The sequence below is a fragment of the Pipistrellus hanaki genome, assembly GCF_964339955.1.
Source record: "Pipistrellus hanaki genome assembly, chromosome: 7".
In the NCBI taxonomy this organism is placed as follows: Eukaryota; Metazoa; Chordata; class Mammalia; order Chiroptera; family Vespertilionidae; genus Pipistrellus; species Pipistrellus hanaki.
This window is the reverse complement of record NC_140509.1, coordinates 29,589,925-29,607,765: the sequence shown is the minus strand read 5'-3', so window position 1 is coordinate 29,607,765 and position 17,841 is coordinate 29,589,925. Positions and strand designations below refer to the sequence as shown.

The 17,841-nt window shown below is 40.2% G+C and overlaps 1 protein-coding gene across 1 annotated transcript in view; it reads right to left on the bottom strand.

The window, feature by feature from the left end:
* Positions 1-224: 224 nt before the first annotated feature.
* COL19A1 (collagen type XIX alpha 1 chain) overlaps positions 225-17,841 on the bottom strand; it is a 276,934-nt gene continuing 259,317 nt past the window's right edge. The window contains exons 47-51 of the mRNA XM_084890396.1: positions 16,527-16,697; positions 14,781-14,847; positions 7,345-7,473; positions 644-721; positions 225-472 (exon numbers count right to left, since the gene is read on the bottom strand). Of these exons, the coding sequence (XP_084746522.1) occupies positions 345-472; positions 644-721; positions 7,345-7,473; positions 14,781-14,847; positions 16,527-16,697 (573 nt within the window). The 3' untranslated portion in view covers positions 225-344. The remainder of the gene's footprint in view (positions 473-643; positions 722-7,344; positions 7,474-14,780; positions 14,848-16,526; positions 16,698-17,841) is intronic.

Genomic DNA, 17,841 nt, shown 5'->3' with positions numbered 1-17,841 from the left:
ACAAAATGTACCTCACCATCAGTCTACTAAATCATAAAACGTAATTTTCTCTTGAAGAAGAGCTAATGATAAGATTTGCTTGTGTATTTCATAGAAAACCCTGAATAAAAATCAGTAATGCTGAAGCAAAACATATGGAATGAATTTGGGAAAAATTCTTAAAAAATGCTGATATCGCAATCGCTATAGAAATAGGATTCAAATTGTTGCTTTTAATGTCTGCCTACACAAAAAAGAAAGAAAGAAAAAAAAAAAGCCACCCACATATCATGAGGGCTTGACTGTATGAAGATAGCTCCAACACAAGAGGATATCACCCAAAATCAAGTCCTCCTCCAGTGTGCTTATTTCCCACCTGTCCGCTGACGGGCATGAGATACAGGATAGAGGCAATCTTCTGGGTTACATCTTCCATAAGGTCCTGGGGGTCCCTGGGGACCTGGGGCACCTGGTGAGCCTGGCAACCCTGGAGCTAAGGAAATAAAAGACCCCATCACAATGTAGATCACATATGGCTCTTTCTTCCTACTCCCACCGACATTATTCAACCTCTCCTGTAGCAACACATAAGGGCATAGTGGAAAAGGAATGGCTCCTTGTCTTAGAAGCTTGCTTGTGTTGTACAGATAAATATCACTATTACCTGAAGTCCCAGGGAGACCTGGACTCCCTGGAATTCCAATTCCAGGTTCCCCTCTTTCTCCTTTCTGTCCTCGGTAGCCTAAGGGAGAGATATATAAAAAAAGAGAGAGACACAAAAGTAAGAGAATTCTATGGCAGCACAGTACAAATAAAAGCCATGTTTCTAGTCTAGGATATTTCTGTAATTTGTTCACTTAACATAGAGCTAATATACTACTTTAACTGTCTGTTTTTGCATTAACTACCTATCAAATTTACATGCCAGATTAGATGCAATAGGCAATGAGGATCTTAGAAATATGCAACTACTATAAGAAGTACAACTAGTCAAATGTTTGATAGTGAGACTTTGGGTACTGAAAACGATACCTAAGTAACTCAAATCAATCATTGCAATCTTCCTTCAAATAGCTATGACAAGGTGTGCGAGCGTCTTCAATAGGAATTCTGACTGGAGGGTAGGTTCAGGCTAAATATAAATATACTGAGAGTTCTGCTTACTACAAGGACAAAATAATTTGACAGCAAGAAACTGGACCTTAGTCTAAGAATTAAAGGGAATGAAAGGAACAAAAAATCATCCTTTTAATAAATGACAGTAAGAGTGTGAATATATGCGAGTTCACCCATCTCGGAGTCTGGAGAGGAAGAAATCGGGACTTGGTTCAAATGACTGTCTATAGCAACATGATATCCTTTCTAGTGAAGTTACAACAGCAACCTCCTGTTTAATATGGAACTTCAGCAGTTCCAGAATGTAAGGGAAGACTGAGGGATCCTTCTAAACTCACTTCATCAATTTAAGCTACTTTAACCAAAATAAATTAGGCCTAGGATCTCTGTACATTTTAAGACAAAAATCACTCCTGTTACTGAAGATGCTTATTATTACTCCAGGTAGAAAGATACAGAGCAGTTTGTGCCTCTTATCCATGCTTTAAGAAAGCATAAAACATTTTAGTCTGGGTTTTATATAATGTCTTCATCCATGTAAGACATTGAATAAAAGGTTCTGTGGCTGTAAGTTTTACAGTGATGGTAAATGGAGTTTTAATTTCCAACTTCCTCAGACTTAAACCATGGCTCATGGTCCTGATGGAACAGAGCGGTCATGCAGAGTCATGTGAACACACAGCAAGGCTAATGTATCTTACTTAGTCCTAACTTAGTTATGCCTGTCCATAAAGGTGTGTTATTATAGTGGACGTGATAGGAGGAGAACATTTAATGTCCTCTATGAACAGTATATAGAACCGATTATTTCCCATTATTGCTCAGAATTAGACATCAGTTTGGGAGCAATAGTCTTGACTTGACCATACTGTGTATACATTATTATCCAAATAACATTAGCAATGTAATCATCACATCGTTATTTCTTGGTTTCGGAGGTATGACCTGACCATAAATGTGAAAATATTCAAAAATAGGATTACATTCAGGATATATTTTAAGGTGCATACTAGAAATATACCCAATGGGAATCTTCACACATTTATATCTGAAAACTATGTTATAGACACTCAATACAATCCTAGATTCTAGAGAGAGCAATGGCTTGAACATGTGGCCCAGTGCCCTAAATTGATACATATTCAACTTCAAAATATTCTCAGGATTTCTTGTATATAAATGACTTTCATTTAACACATGTAAATAATAAGAAATGATGTTTGTACTTGGGGTCATTTTGAAAGCACCCTTTAAATGCATTATTTAAACTTTCCTGCAGTAAAATAACATTTCATGCCTGAGGTATATTTGATAGTCCAACCTAGGTTTTACAGTTACAGAAAGATTATAAAGTTGACCCTCAAGCTATCTCAGTAGGTGCTTAAGATCATAGGCTAAAAAATGAGGAAGAAAAAAATATGACTAAAGATATACAAACTTTAAAATATATATATATATATATATATATATATATATATATATATATATATATATATTATTGATTTTAGAGAGGAAGGGAGAGGGAGAGAGAGATAGAAACATCAATGATGAGAGAGAATCATTGATTGGCTGCCTCCTGCAACTCCCTACTGGGGATTGAGCCTGCAACCCAGGTATGTGCCCTTGGCCAGAATCAAACCTGGGACCCTTCAGTTTGCAGGCTGATGCTCTATCCATTGAGCCAAACCAGCTAGGACAAGATATACAAACTTTTGGTTAACAAGAGAATTATTAACAAGGTTGCAACACAATTCCAAATGACTAATATATCTGTTAAAATCTATATATTTAAATTTAGTTCTCAGATTTTAACTAAGGCAAAAATATGTTATTCCACATGAATTTAAGTGAACATGGTATCACAAAACAAGAATTAATAATTTGTATATTTGTATAAGAGGGTGACATATACACTTTTCCTATCAAATGTATTAATTTATTTGTACAGATCTCTCAGTTCTTTGGTTAATAACAACCTACTATTAACAGACAAAGCTGTTGAATTGCACAAGGTCCCAAACTCATCGTGGATGAAGGCTGTCATAAAGGGTCTTATTTTAGAATTGCTTCACAACAAAATTTCAGATTAGAATGCTAATAAAGTCAATAACAGATTTCTTTTAAAAAAATATATTTTATTGATTTTTTTACAGAGAAGAAAAGAGAGGGACAGAGAGTTAGAAACATCAATGAGAGAGAATCATTGATCAGCTGCCTCTCTCACACCCCTACTGGGGATGTGCCCACAACCGAGGTACATGCCCTTGATCGGAATCGAACCTGGGACCTTTCAGTCCGCAGGCTGACGCTCTATCCACTGAGCCAAATTGGTTTCAGCAATAACAGCTTTCTTACTATCTAGAATTAAACTTTTCACCCACTTAGGGTAGGCCTTCTCTGAAATTTGGAAAAGACTAAAAGGCGGGCCTATTTGCAAAGGCACATGTATTTTCATAGTCTGGAAGTCCGGAGGGTGACTGTCTGACATCACTGTAGTTTATGTAAGGAAGCAGAAATCCAACCACAGCAGCGTCCTCATCTAAAGCACCTAGAGGAATTAAGTGAAGAAATCAGGGTGCTGCTGTAGTTTTTCAGGTGGCAGGCTTCATTTATTGCCGGTAGGGAGAATTCCATCTTAATGCCAGGGATATTCTTCCAAAGTTATAGGTCTCTGCATCTGTACGCCTACTGGGCAAACGAGACCAGCAGAGGAGTGTTACTGGCATTTCTTCAGGTGGGGGCCTGCCTCAAGTTTCATCAGTGGTTCGGCCACCCTGGTTTCTTCTGCTAATGGACCACAGGGCCCTTCCGTCATTTTGACACACACATGCCTCCCATTCCTTAAGCTCCCTACTGCTGACAAATTTTAAAGGTCAAATCCATATCCATCACATGCACTACTCTATGGGCCACTGGCTTACAAATAACAGCAAGTTTCCTTCCTTCTAAACCAGTAACAGGTAAACTTTGAAAGTTTAAAAGTAAGAAAAATATTGTAATTCCCAGCAGTGCCTTTTCAAAACCGATGGAGGTTAAGTGCAACGGCTGGGCCTGTTTTCTCCTGACCCCACATCCACACAGTGGGGGACACATGGGGCTGTTTGTCCTGAGCGGACAGGGCTTTCCGCTGTGGCCTCTGTCTGTCCCGGCTTTCACAGAGGTGGAGAAATAGCTATGTTTTGGAACAAGTTGAAATAAAGTTCTTTCTCTTAAACTCGTTCAAGAGGCTCAGGTCTGTTAGGAAAATGCTCCTCTCTTGCTTACACACAGGAGAAGCCCGCTGGATGGAGGCTTCTTTGATCCTAACGTGGCACAATCTCCCTCATCCCAGGCGGGACAAATGAGGAGAGCCGCCCTGCCAGGCAGACTGAGGGGCAACGCGCACCAAGGAAGGTGCTCTCTGTGGGCAGCGGGAAGGCCAGAATCAGGAACCCACGGGGTGGTTAAACTGTAAGGCTGTTTGGAAATGCTTCTGAGTTTAAAGAAGATCCCAACAGTCACCCACTTTGAGAATTTAGAAAAAACATAAACGAGGTGACCCAACTCAGATCAGAATGATTTTCATTATTTTAACTTAGAGATCAGGGGGCTCCATTAGGGCCCCCCAGTTTTCATGATCACAACTCAGGCAGGAGCAGTACCTCTGTTTCCCAAGTTGGATCATGTACTTCTAATACTCTTTTATGGATCTTCTCCTTGCTTTTTACACATTTTCCGCTTTTTAAAATAAGCACAGGAACCTAGTGAGACAGACCCCTTAAAATGTGTGTCCTTCCCTACATATCTATGATATAATAAAAGCAGAATATGCTAATTAGACCGGATGTCCTTCCAGACGAAGCCAGGGCTCTGAGGGAGGTCGGAGTCCCCGGTGCCAGAGGGAAGCCAATGCCAGCAGCTGAGGGAAGGAAGGCCAACTCTTGCACAAATTTCCTGCATTGAGCTTCTAGTAGTAATATAATAAGGGACTCATTCTATAGTGCATATTTCAAACCAAATCACTTTATTTCAAATGAAAACGGATTTCTTTTCTGAAAAACACTGAAAAGCTAATTCTTTTAGAAATTTCAGAGGAGCCACCATCAAACAGAATTCATGAGTGGGCAGACACGCTGTTGCTCAGCGCCCACATTTCCTTTCCCTCTCTGGGCTGCGTCCTCACTTCAACCTTGTCTCAGACTCAGCCAGGCCATGTGTTAAGAGGACGGATTCAGCCAGCGACATCTGAGGTTTATATGGCCACTAGGGTAGCAGTTTTATATGCACTTTTTTTCCTTTTCTTTTTGAGAAAACTTTTACATTGAGCAAAGCTTTGAAGTTACATGTATAAATTCATCGTCTGAGCACTTCATTCTATTTATCTACCAGAGAGTAGCACTTCAATTCCTTGTGAACTCCTGGGGAGGCATCAAAAACCAAGCGGTAGCCTCTTGATTTCTTTTTTTCCAGTCAGGTTTCTCTGTGGCTTTATTTTTTTTAAATTTACTTGTTTATTTGTTTTTGGTTAACCCTCACCCGAGGCTATTTTTCTATTGATTTTTAGGGGGAGCAGAAGAGAGAAAGATGAGAGAAACATCGATGTGAGAGAAATACATTGATTGGCTGCCTCCTGCATGGGTCTGGGTTGGGGTGAAACCTGCAACTAAGGTATGTGCCCTTGACCAGAATCGAATCCAGAAGGCTTTGGTCCACAGGCTGATGTTCTATCCACTGAGCAAACTGGCTTAGGGCTTCTCTGTGGCTTTAGAATTATCAGTATAGCTTGATGACAGGCAAATATTCCTTCAAAAGTGAATTCCATAGTTTGCAAGTTTTATTTTTCTGCTGCATTTCTGGCATTTAACAAATACTGCAAAGGAGATATCAGGGAAACCCTGCGGAGTCACCAAGCTGAATTATACTCAAGACATGTCTGTTGTCAGAAACCCTCAGATGAGACCAAAGTTTTATCAACTTCACTAAACTTTGGTTTTAAAAAAAATTGAAAATCATTTGGGCAAGTCTTTCAAATTCAAGAATTGCATCCAAAATGTCTATTAGGAGTGGAAGCAGGCTGTAAGATCTCCTCAGCAGAACTGCAGGTAGAACTCATAGGAATCACATCACAAAATGGAAGTCTGGTTTCCAAAAGCTTTGCTGACACTGTGGACTTAGCCTTGCCTTTGAGATCCTTCCAGGTGGGCCTTCCCTACCCGGGAAGGGAGCCTGGAGACAGGTGTTGTGTGGACAGGTGACTCCTTGGCATCCTGACTTTCCACTGTCCTTGTCCTCTCCAACTGTCACTGTTTGAGGCATCTGTCCAAGGCTTTTCTCCTAAAAGTGTTAACAGTCCGTACTCTTCAGGTCTTTTGAGGCATCACACATCTTCAGATGGGCTTTCAAGCTCTTTGTTCCAGTCTCATAAACTCTAACTTCAGAACAGACCCAACTAATGAAAGATAATAATTAGCCACCCTCTATACAACAGTGTACACACAGAAGGCTGATTCTACAGTGCACCTGATTCTACACTTTTCTTCTGATTATCTGCCAAACTCTCTATTATGGATCAGGACAGCCCCCACCCATGCAACAGGCCTCTATCCTATCTAATAAAAGAGTAATATGCAGATTGACCATCACTCCAACACACAAGATCAAGATAGCTGCCCTCAAGTGGTCAAAGATCCTGCCCCCATGCAGACACAAGATGGCCACCACAATATGGCCGGCAGGGGGCGGGCAGTTGGGAGGGACCAGGCCTGTAAGGGAGGCCAGTTGGGGGTGATCAACACTGAAGGGGAGGGCAGTTAAGGGTGACCAAGCTGGCAGAGGAGGGAAGTTGGGGGCAAACAGGCTGGCAGGGGAGCAGTTAAACTTCAATCAGGCTGGCATGGGAGTAGTTAGGGGGTGATCAGGCTGGCAGGCAGAAGCAGTTAGGGGCAATCAGAAAGGCAGGCAGGCGAGCAGTTGGGAGCCAGCAGTCCTGGATTGTAAGAGGGATGTCTGACTGCCTGTTTAGGCCCGATCTCAGTAGGATCAGGCCTAAATGGACAGTCGGACATCCCTCGAGGGGTCCCAGATTGGAGAAGGTGCAGGCTGGGATGAGGGACATCACCACCCCCTTCCCCCCATGCACGAATTTCGTGCACCAGGCCCTCTAGTGTGTGTGTGTATGTGTGTGTGTGTGTATTGCCTAACTGTGATTAGCACGTTATAAATATGGAACGTTAAAGAACTGGTAAACAAATATTATACCTGAGGACTTACCTTGAGGTCCAGGATCTCCTGGTGGCCCAGGTAACCCATCCTTTCCTGGTGGCCCAGGCCTCCCATGAGCTTGAGAAGCCAACATTGCCGCCGGTAGCTTGAGTTGGGAGAGGAACACAGCCATCCTCTCTGCATTTATGAAAGAAAAAAATAATATATCATGCTATAAGAATACTTTTAGATTTAAAAAAAGCCAAATATTTTTTAATATGAAAGTCAATGAAGAAAAAGATTTGGCTTTCAATTTAAGCACATCTAATTTACCAAGTGGTCTGATTGCTGATTGGTGATTGGTCAAATAAAATGGGTTGCACAAAGTTGTTTGAATATAAATGAGGACCAGGTGTGCTGATCACAGGATCTGAGAGTGTATGGTGCATCAGACATACAGCCGATCTAGTGGACAGAACAGTTACCTAGAATCTAACTAACCTCTGGCAATGACTTGTGGAGAGAATTTAGGTATGAACCTAAAAAAATAGTTTTAAATAAATTTAAGCTACTTTCCAACAATCTTGTGAATGTGCAGTGATTTAAAATAGGTTTACAAATTCTTTGACATGCCCTTCCAAACAGAATCAGGGGAAGTCTAATTCCTCCACTCTCCAGTGTGGCCTGGAACTTATTTTTCATTTCTAGTAAATAGAAAAAAGGAGAACTAATAGTGTGTAACAAGGGAGACTAAGTCACCCAAGGCACTGAAGACACTCACAATGTTCCCTGGAGAGACCCACATGGGGACAAACTGAAGCCACCTGCCAGCAGCCAGGTAAGTCCACCTGGAAGTGGGTCTTCCAGCCCGTCCAGCTTGTGGATAAACTCCACTCTGCCTCACATCCTGACTTTGTTGTAGACAGAACCACACAACTAAGCAACCTTTCAAGTATCTGACCCACAGAAAATGTGAGATAATAATTTTTTTTTTAAGTCACTGAAGTTTTGAGTTGTTTTCTTTAAAAAAGAAATCCTCATTAGAGGATATGTTTTTATTGATTTTAGAGAAAGAAAGAGAGAGAGAGACATTAATGTGAGAGTGAAACATTTATTAGCTGCCTCTTGTATGTGCCCCAACCAGGGATCAAACCTGCAACCTAGGTATGTGTCCTGACTGGGATTTGAACCTGCAGCCTTTCAGTGCAGCGGATGATGTTGCAGCCAACTGAGGCCAACCAGCCAGGGCTTGAGCCATTTTCTTATGCAGCAACAGATAACACATGCAGTATTTGAAACTTTATATCCTTGAATGAAACTGCATTAGTAATAGATAAAACACATTTATCATTAATATATAGTTATAATTTTGCATATCTACACTTTAAATGTAGTTATATCTTTATTATATTAAATTATAAACTGGGTGTTTTATAAACAAATATGAAAGTCAATGATTATAGCTTGAAACTTTGCAAACTATTTGTGTTTTGAATTTAAAAGATATATATATATATATATATATATATATTAATTAATATATGTGCATTTCAGTATAATTTTTCTTAATTTAAGACATATCTCATTGAATACCTTTAATGTCTAAATGCAAGTATCATCCATAGTACTAATTTTTCCTCTCTCATGTATGAATTAAGTTTACAAGTAATTTGCTTGGGGTGGTTTTTAATATTTTCAGTAAAACAGAAAATTTTAGAATAATTGCTTTTAGCTGTAAATTATCTAGCTTTAAGATATGCTCAGAAATAGCCATTTAGTATAAGGTAATTACTTCTTCAGAACCCTACTCTAATGCTCTATTATTTAAAATAGCATGCTTCTGAGCCTCTAAATAAATTGTAAAGACCTGTGTTTTTTATTGCCTTTCCTCTGTTTTCAGCGATTTTTCACCAATGAAACTGTTTTTGGCTATGCTTTCTAATGAGGCAGGAAATTGAAGAGTTCAGACAGGAGCTTGCACAAGCCAAACTCACAAATCCCATCTGCCAAGGCAAACCCTCAAACAAATAAGACCGATGGTTTGCCTTCCTTGGAGAATGAGTTCAGTAATGCAATGCAAACATTAATAATAAAGTAATGAGAAGTCACCTATACGAAGAAGGGGTATTCAGATGTCATCTAGCCCACGTTTATCTTCTATTTCACAGATAGGATTTGTAAATATTTCCAAAGAGAGAAATTCATCTTTTCTCCTAATGCTCATTCAAATGTTTAACTGCCCATTTTCTTGGTACAGCTTCAGCTTATTTTCTTTTGCTACTCCATAATGGAAACAGAGGGCAGCTAATGAGTATTTCTCTTAGGAAATCAGTCACATACTTAAAACCATTGTTACTTCTTAGCCTTTGGGTTAAACAACTTTTACTCGTAGGCTTGGTAATCTGTTTTGTAAACCACTTTTTGGCTCCCCTATCCCAGGGCTTTTCCATACATCGCTTAAATGTGGAAACCAAAACTAGATGCAGTTCTCTCATAAGGGGCAAACGCATCAACAGAGTAATTTCCCCTCATATTGTAGTAATTATTTTTCTGATTCATTTTAACTGCAAATTCAATAGCATTGGTTGATGAATTCATATTCATTTTGTGGTTCATCATCAACCAAAGGTTGTTCCTGCCACACTTAACTCTGGCCCAGTCCTTTACCACCTTTATAAATAGGTTGCTTTGACATGTTATTGTGGGTTAGGATGGTGGACTGAACACATACATCTGTTTTAACTCTTTCCTGAATCCCTGAAAAACAGATGAGATATTTTTAAAGGCATAAAACCACAGGAATAGAGAGACCATGAAAGGAGAGAGTATAACAAAATGTTGGAAGCTGACAACCAGAAAGATGGGAATTGGCATTGCTTCTGGAAATGGGGGTAAGGGATGGAACTAAAATAAGGAGAATTGGTTCAAAGCCTGTTCAAGAAATGGTCAGAAATCTCTGTATCTGCTCTACACAGCTGGGCTTGCCCCTGCCCAAGCCTAGCAAAAGACTGAAGGTTTGTTATCTGAAAAGGCTAAACAGACGGTCTCTGCGCTGGGGGCCACACCCTCCACTGAGATGTGGGCTTTCCTTCTGAAGCAAGGAGAATAAATGAGCATTCACAGGTTCTGTGCTAAAGCCCCAGCTCAGTTTTCCAGCTTTGCTCCCCAAATGCTGGCAGCTGGGAGGAAGTGGAAGTGCTTTCATTGGGGGATCTGATCATATTAAGAGGAGAGACTTAAAGACACTGAAATCGGAGGATTCCTCAATGAAAAAGCCCAGCTAGATTGCCTTAAAGTGAAGCTCACGTTGCCATGGTGTATCAGTGGTTGAGGGTTGACCTATGAACCTAGAGTTTACCAGGTTCAATTCCAATCAGGGCACATGACTGGTTTGCAGGTGCTATGCCCAGTGGGGGGCCTGCAGGAAACAGTAGGCCAATGTCTCTCTCCCTCATTGATATTTGTATCTCTTTCTTTCTTCCTCTCTCAAATAAAAAAACAAAAACATATTTAAAATAATAAAATGAAGCTCACAATTGGCAAGCCTCACCATTCACTCACAACTCTCAATTTGTTAGAACACAATTCTTATGCAGGAACAGACAGCCATGGAAATCCTATAAACTGAATGACAGATCCAACAACAACAACAAAAAACACAAAACAGGAAGAAATTAGATGAAATAGAGATTATACTATGGAAAATATTTTTAACTGTAACTGTTTTAACATGTAAAAGTTACTCTGCTTTTACAGAGAAAGCTTTCTTGAAAAGGAGAACCGTGACCTTGGAGCTCTATGACTTGTGAAAATAGAGTTATTCTTTTTTCTTTTTGTAAGTAGTGTTCAGAAGCCATGGGAAAGAGATTTCTAAATGGAAAAGTAAATGGACTGAATTGGGTTAATCTTGGGACAAGTGAACTAAAGTGCTAAATAACTAAATTCTGGGTTTCAGGAACAATTTTGTTTGGGAGAAGTGAGTTTTGTGGGACTGGTGCCAACAGAGGTAGAAGGAGAGGAGGTATCACAGGTGGAGTCTCAGCGTCAAGATGTCTCAGGAAAGAATCTCCTTATGAGCCATTTGAGAATATTGTCTTGAGGCTGAGACATCAGGGGCTTGTGAGGGAGCAGGACTCAGCCAGGCTGGAGAGGCTGAGAGAGGTGATGGGAGAGATGCGGTGAAGCCAGAAGAGAGCTGGGGAGACTGCACCTGCAGGTTCCAGTGGACAGGGGGGGGGCCCTGAGAGAGAAAGAAGGGGTGGAAATGCAGAGGGGGGGCTGGAAGACTGAGAGGAGGAGTTGTCAAGCAAGTGCAAGCCAGGCGAGCTGCCCCAAGACAGCCAAGAGCGATCCAATCCCCCTGGCCTCCTCCGCAGCAGGCTGACAGCCTCTTGTGGGAGTAACCACAGAATGTCTGGGAGTGGGCACCCCGGGAGCCTCTCCCAGGAAGAAGGAGCCATGTCTCCTCTGCTCAAGGCATAGGACATGGCACCGGGGGCCAGGTCTTCACCCAGCGCCCGCAGGACTTGAAAATGAATATCTCGCAGATCTCAATGCAAAACAGTTCCTGGTAGTGCTTGGTTATATTTTCTGACATTCTTAACCAACTCTTAAGAAAGTGAGACTAATGAACTGCTGAAGTATTTTATATACATTTTTATCTAAAGTCTTTTGCAAAATTGATGTTCAACATTAAAGCTGCTTGAGATGAAAAATAAAATAGAGGTGGGCAAAGGGTGGGAAGAGATGGGGGATGTCTGTAACAGTGTCAACAACAAATTTTTTTTTTTCAACGATCTCTTTACATCATCTATTCAGTGTGGTTTGTTTGAGTCCACAACTCCATGCCAAACAATAAAACATTGAGACCCATCATCTCATAAATGGAACTCACTATATTTACCATAATATATAGATTATCCTGCAATGTTAAGACATTTTTTTTTACATCGAATCTAGAAAGTATTATCAACTACCACTGTTATTTCAATAAAATACCCATGGGCCCACCAACCCTTGTAAGAAAAAAAAAAAAAGGTAAACTGAGATCAACAGCACAAATTCATGATAACATTTCCCCCCCAATTTTGTCACCGAAGTGGCTGAAAGTCCCTGTGTTCCTCTGCTCTGTGTCCAGTGTTCATGTGAAATAAAATAATGTGCACTCAAGCACTGAGATTTTGGTCTCTGATGCTAATTACTGCTTAAAATAATCAGAGCTTCTTGGAGAGTAGCTAACTCCATATTTGCAGTAGAAATGTTAATAGATGAACTTGGGGCATTTTGTAATCTTATTCCTTGTAAATTTAACAATCTATTTTTAGCTTAGCAAGGGCAGGGCTCTCTGCAAAAGAAGCAGAAACTACTTTGAGAGCCAATGTTTATTTATTTGTAGTTCTGACAAATAACTCCCGCTCTATTAAGTTCACAGTGGAGGGGAGTGATCTTGATTTTAGCAAATCACCTGACAAAATCATGTGATATCCTGTGGATAAAAAAAAAAAAATGCAGAGTAGATTTCAGGACAACTACATGGATTCAGCACTCACAACAACAAAAGACTAACAGATGGCATACAAATGGGCAGGAGGAATGCAATGGCATTTAGAAAGGCCTAATCCTTGACTCTTTTTTAAAAATTTAAAATGACTATCAATAATTAGAATGATGAAACTTCCCCTTCCCCTCCCCCAGAGGCATACCTGTGACATTCCTCTCCCCTTCTTTCCCCCACATGAACCTATTACTCTAACCTCTAAAAGACCCACAAGACTTGCAACCAGGGGAACAATGGGCAGTGGCAGCTTGTCCCAGGCAAGCCCCTGAACTGGTCTGCAAGGTCCTCTTTTCTCTGACTTCCCAGTGAGCCAGGGCAGCCAAGCCTACGCTTTCCTGTTGCTTCTTCTATGCTTTTCTTTATTTCCCCACCCTAAGTGTCAAAGTTCTGGCTGCTGTCAATGAATTCTTGGTTGTTTTTCTAAAAAAAACCCCACACAATTAGAATAACGAGATGTTTATAAAATTTAGAGATAACACAAAGTTATGAAGGTCAGCCAACCTGCCTTATGAGACAACATTCCAAAAGGTATCTTCAGGTTGGAACAATGTGTGAACAAGAATCACTTGAAATTTAATTAAGAAGTAACATAAAATAGCGCAGTAAGTAAAAAAGTAACATAAAATAGATTTTAAATATGGAAAACAGTGAATAATGAGAAATAGCTAATTTAAAAAACTTTGTACAAGAAAGATCCAAAGTTGCTAGTTAATTAAAAACTCAATATGAATCAATGATGTGATATGGATGCTTATCAAAAAATGCTATCTTAGGCTGTGATATTGAAGTGTCTGTATCAGGGGTCAGAAAACTTGCTCTGCAAAAGTAAATATTTAGCTGAGACCGGTTTGGCTCAATGGATAGAGCGTCGGCTTGGTGACTGAAGGGACCCAGGTTCGATTCCGGTCAAGGGCATGTACCTTGGTTGCGGGCATATCCCCAGTAGGGGGTGTGCAAGAGGCAGCTGATCGATGACTCTCTCTAGCTTTCTATCTCTCTCCCTTCCTCTCTGTACAAAATCAATAAAATATATTATAATAACTGTAGAAAAAAAATTAAAAAAAGTAAATATTTAAGGCTTTGTAGGCTATACTGTCCCTGTCACAACTACTTAATTCTGCCACCCTAGCAGAAAATACATAAAGGAATGAGTGTGACTGTGTTTCAATCAAACTTTATTTATGAACACAAATTTGAATTCTAGGTCATTTTCACTAGTCATGAAATATTCTTTTTGATTAAAAAAACCATTAAAAAATGTACTGCCCTGCACCTCCCCTCCAAAGTAAAACCCATTCTCCTTTGGGCCGCACTAAAACAGATGGTGGGTGGATCTGGCTGGTGGACCATAGTTTGCTGACCCTGGCCTACGTCAAAAGACACTACCCTGTTCAAATACTCTTTGGTGAATGAAGGATATTTAAAGATTAAATATTTCTAAAGGGCAATGATCATGGAGGAGCTGGACACACTCCACTAAAGAGAAAACAAAGGAGGATATTCAAAAATACATGGGCCCTGGCTGGGTAGTTCAGTTTGATTCGAGCATCGTCTGGATACGCCAAGGTTGTCAGGGCACATGCAAGAAGCAACCAATGAATGCAAAAATAAGCGCAACAACCATGTTTCTCTCTTCCTCTCTGAAATCAATAAATAAAAAAAGAAAAAGGAAAAATACCCGAAGTGTGGTCACACTTGAACAGAGAAAGATACTTTACCTGCGTTGTTGCAGCAGACCAAGAATGATGATGGGAAGTGACGGTGAGGCAACTTTAACTTGGCATAAGGAAAATGTTTCTATCAAACACTAGTGGAGCTTCCCATCACAAAGCGGGCTGCCTCTTAAACTTGTTTAATGACCACCTTTTGAGAATGTTGCTGGCAGGGATTTCCCACAATGGATGAGAATTGGTAAAGGATTCAGAAATGTTTATTAAGCAAGTCTAACCTTCAAAAATCCTTTGTACCTCTTGATTAATATACTTCTTTATTTCTTCAAATGAAACTGCATCAGCCTAAAGAAGAAAAAAAAAAGGTCTGTTAAAATAGAGCCCAGCAGAAATGGAGAACAGAAATATTGAGTTGGCATGCATACTTGAAGCTTCTATACAGATACATTTATCAGGCAAAATGCTTTTGGCCACTGACTATATTAAGCAATACATTTGTTTTGTTTTGATCAAATGCTAGAAAGAAGTTGAAGTGCATAATTGCTTTAAAAGCTGTGGGCTGAAATCATAACCAGTGATGTGAACATATTTCCTATTGAATGGGGAGACATGGTTTCATATAATCAGGAAAGACATTTCCTATTACTTCATCTTCTGAAGTTATAGAATTTGAGCAGTGTTATCATGATGTTAAATATCCCAGGCACAGCTAAACTTCTAACCAATCACTGGACACTGGTACAGTTATTAACTCACTGATATCATGCATTTTCAAAGGAAGACAACCTAGAAAAGAATTCTAAGTATTCCAGATTATTTTTTAAATGTTTTGTGCATGGGATAAGACTTACTAAGTTTTCTGCATGTCATGGTAAAGTTTATTCTGTAATTTATACTTTGCAGGCCTATTTCTACTAAGTAGTTTTCTTTTTTAAGAGAAAATGCAAGTAGGTAAATAATGTCAGTTGAGTTTTTAATTTCTTCACAAATAAATTTACATGACGTTGACAAAGAATCTACCCATATAATAGTAATGTTTTACCATAGACCATGATATTTCAAAAGGGAGCTATCATTTTTTCATGATGAATAGGATTTCAAAGTATTTTATTACTCTTCTTTGTATTTGGTGGTTACTACCCAGGGGTATAAAATGAAAGACAATGTGATGGGCTCAGATGATGATTGCTGTTAGGACTCAGTAGTTCCAAGAATGTCCTATTTCAACATTTTATTTTCACTGCAGATGGGACAAATAAACTTGAATTAATGCATCAAATACCAATTATTGACACAGCACCGAGAAGCCATTCTACAGGTTTTATTCAAGTAGAGCTCAGGGGAAGTGGGTAAAAATAAAGAAATATGAAAATTATGGGACTGCTCAATTTGGCCCTGTCTGGTAATGACATCTGAGGACAGCATGTCCTTAACTCCCTGACCTTACTCCCAAACACTCCTTTCTTCCTGACATGGACATTTTCACATGAAGTTCCTCTGTGGAGTGGCACTCACCATGCTTTCTGAGGATTTAATAAAGACATGGGCTTTTTTAACCAAACACTCTTGGCCCCAATGGTCTCCAATTCAGAGCACGACTCAGCAGCTCTGCTGTTCTGATATTCATCAAAGTGAAGTTTTAATATGAAACAGATGTAGTATGTATTTTCTGTGTAGTGGAAGGAGGCATTATAGATAGTACTTAAGAGGAAGCTTTGGAGTCCGTCGAACCTGGGTTTGATCCACTAAATAACTGTGACCTTGGACAAGTTTTTGCTTTTGCTAAGTTGGATGGAAAGAACAGCCATCCTCCCAGGTTCATTGAGAGGATGCAGGGAGGTCACATGTTGGAAGTGCTTTGCAGAGGGTCTGGTACATAACTTGAAAGAAATGACAGCAACTGTACCCTCACAGGGACCACTTTAGGCTCATTTCATTTATTTGAAGGAACTATTGTTGCTTTCATGAGAAAAGGGATAGTGGTCAGTACCAGCCAGGAGTCTGGAGCTCTCAGTACCACTTACCGGAGTGCCGGGGATGCCCGGGATGCCAGGAGGGCCTTGGTGCCCGGGGGACCCCACAGAGCCCTTGTTTCCAGGTGGCCCCACAGGACCAACGTCTCCCTTCATGCCTGGAAGGCCTGGCTTTCCCTGTTCACCTTGTGGGCCTCGGTCTCCAGGAATCCCCTGATCACCCTGATAAGGAAAGAATTAAGTATAAAGAATGATCTCTTCTACAACAGCAACAGCTGTAGCTCAGACAAAGGATCGGGATGGACACTGGAACTACCTAGCTGTGGGACTTTGGGTGAGTGAATTAAATTCTCTGTGACCAACTTCCTCTTCCGAAAAGTGAGGGTGTTAATAGTGTCCACTAAGCAGTGTGATGCTGAAAATAAAAGAGTTAATTCAAGTTTGTGCTTAGAACTATGTCGGGCACGCTGAAAACACTCAGTGAACGGTAATGACAATGTCAGGTGTACTGTTTCCAGTCTAGAATAATGTCAGTTTTGAAAGTCAGTAGCAGCTGTCACTTTAGGCCTGGGTCTCCTTTGCAATAATAAAGGATGATTACAAGAGGATTTCATCACTGAAATTTTTCACTCAGAAAAACAAGACACTCAAAATACCTCCTAAATCATGTACTCTCCCCCCTCCCCCTGCTTGCTATTGTATGTTTCGTCTTTATTAGATTCTGTGGGTTGATTTCTATACAGATGTTGTGTGTGTGTGTGTGTGTGTGTGAGAGAGAGAGAGAGAGAGAGAGAGAGAGAGAGAGAGAGAGAGAGAGGAAGACAGATAGATCACGGTAGGTGTTTCAGTTATAGATATTTCTAATATTCACTTTCATTACTCCATGTGGTAATGACCAAACCAAATATGATGAAATGATGCACTGAGGCTGCCCTATATTTCACTGTATTATTCTTTTATTTGTTGTGGCTCCACTGCAAAAGTCCAAAGCTTATTTCTCATTAAAAACTAGAGGCCCAGTGCATGAATTCATGCATGGGTGGGGTTCCTCAGCCAGTGATCAGGGCTGGTCAAAGGGAGAGACCTCAGGAGGTTGGCTGGCTGTGGGAGTTGGCTGTAGTAGCACAATGACTTCCAATTGAGTGTCTGACCCCTGGTGATCAGTGCATGTCATATTGACCAGCTAGGTCAACCAATTGTTTGGCTGCTTAGGCTTTTATATATATAGATGATGAAAACAAGTGAACAATTACTGAGACCTGTTTGATCATGGCATAGAGAGGTGTAGAAAGAAGCCATGTAGATCAAGCATGTCAAATTTGCAGCCCATGGGCCACATGTGGCTCACAACAAATCTTCTTGCTGT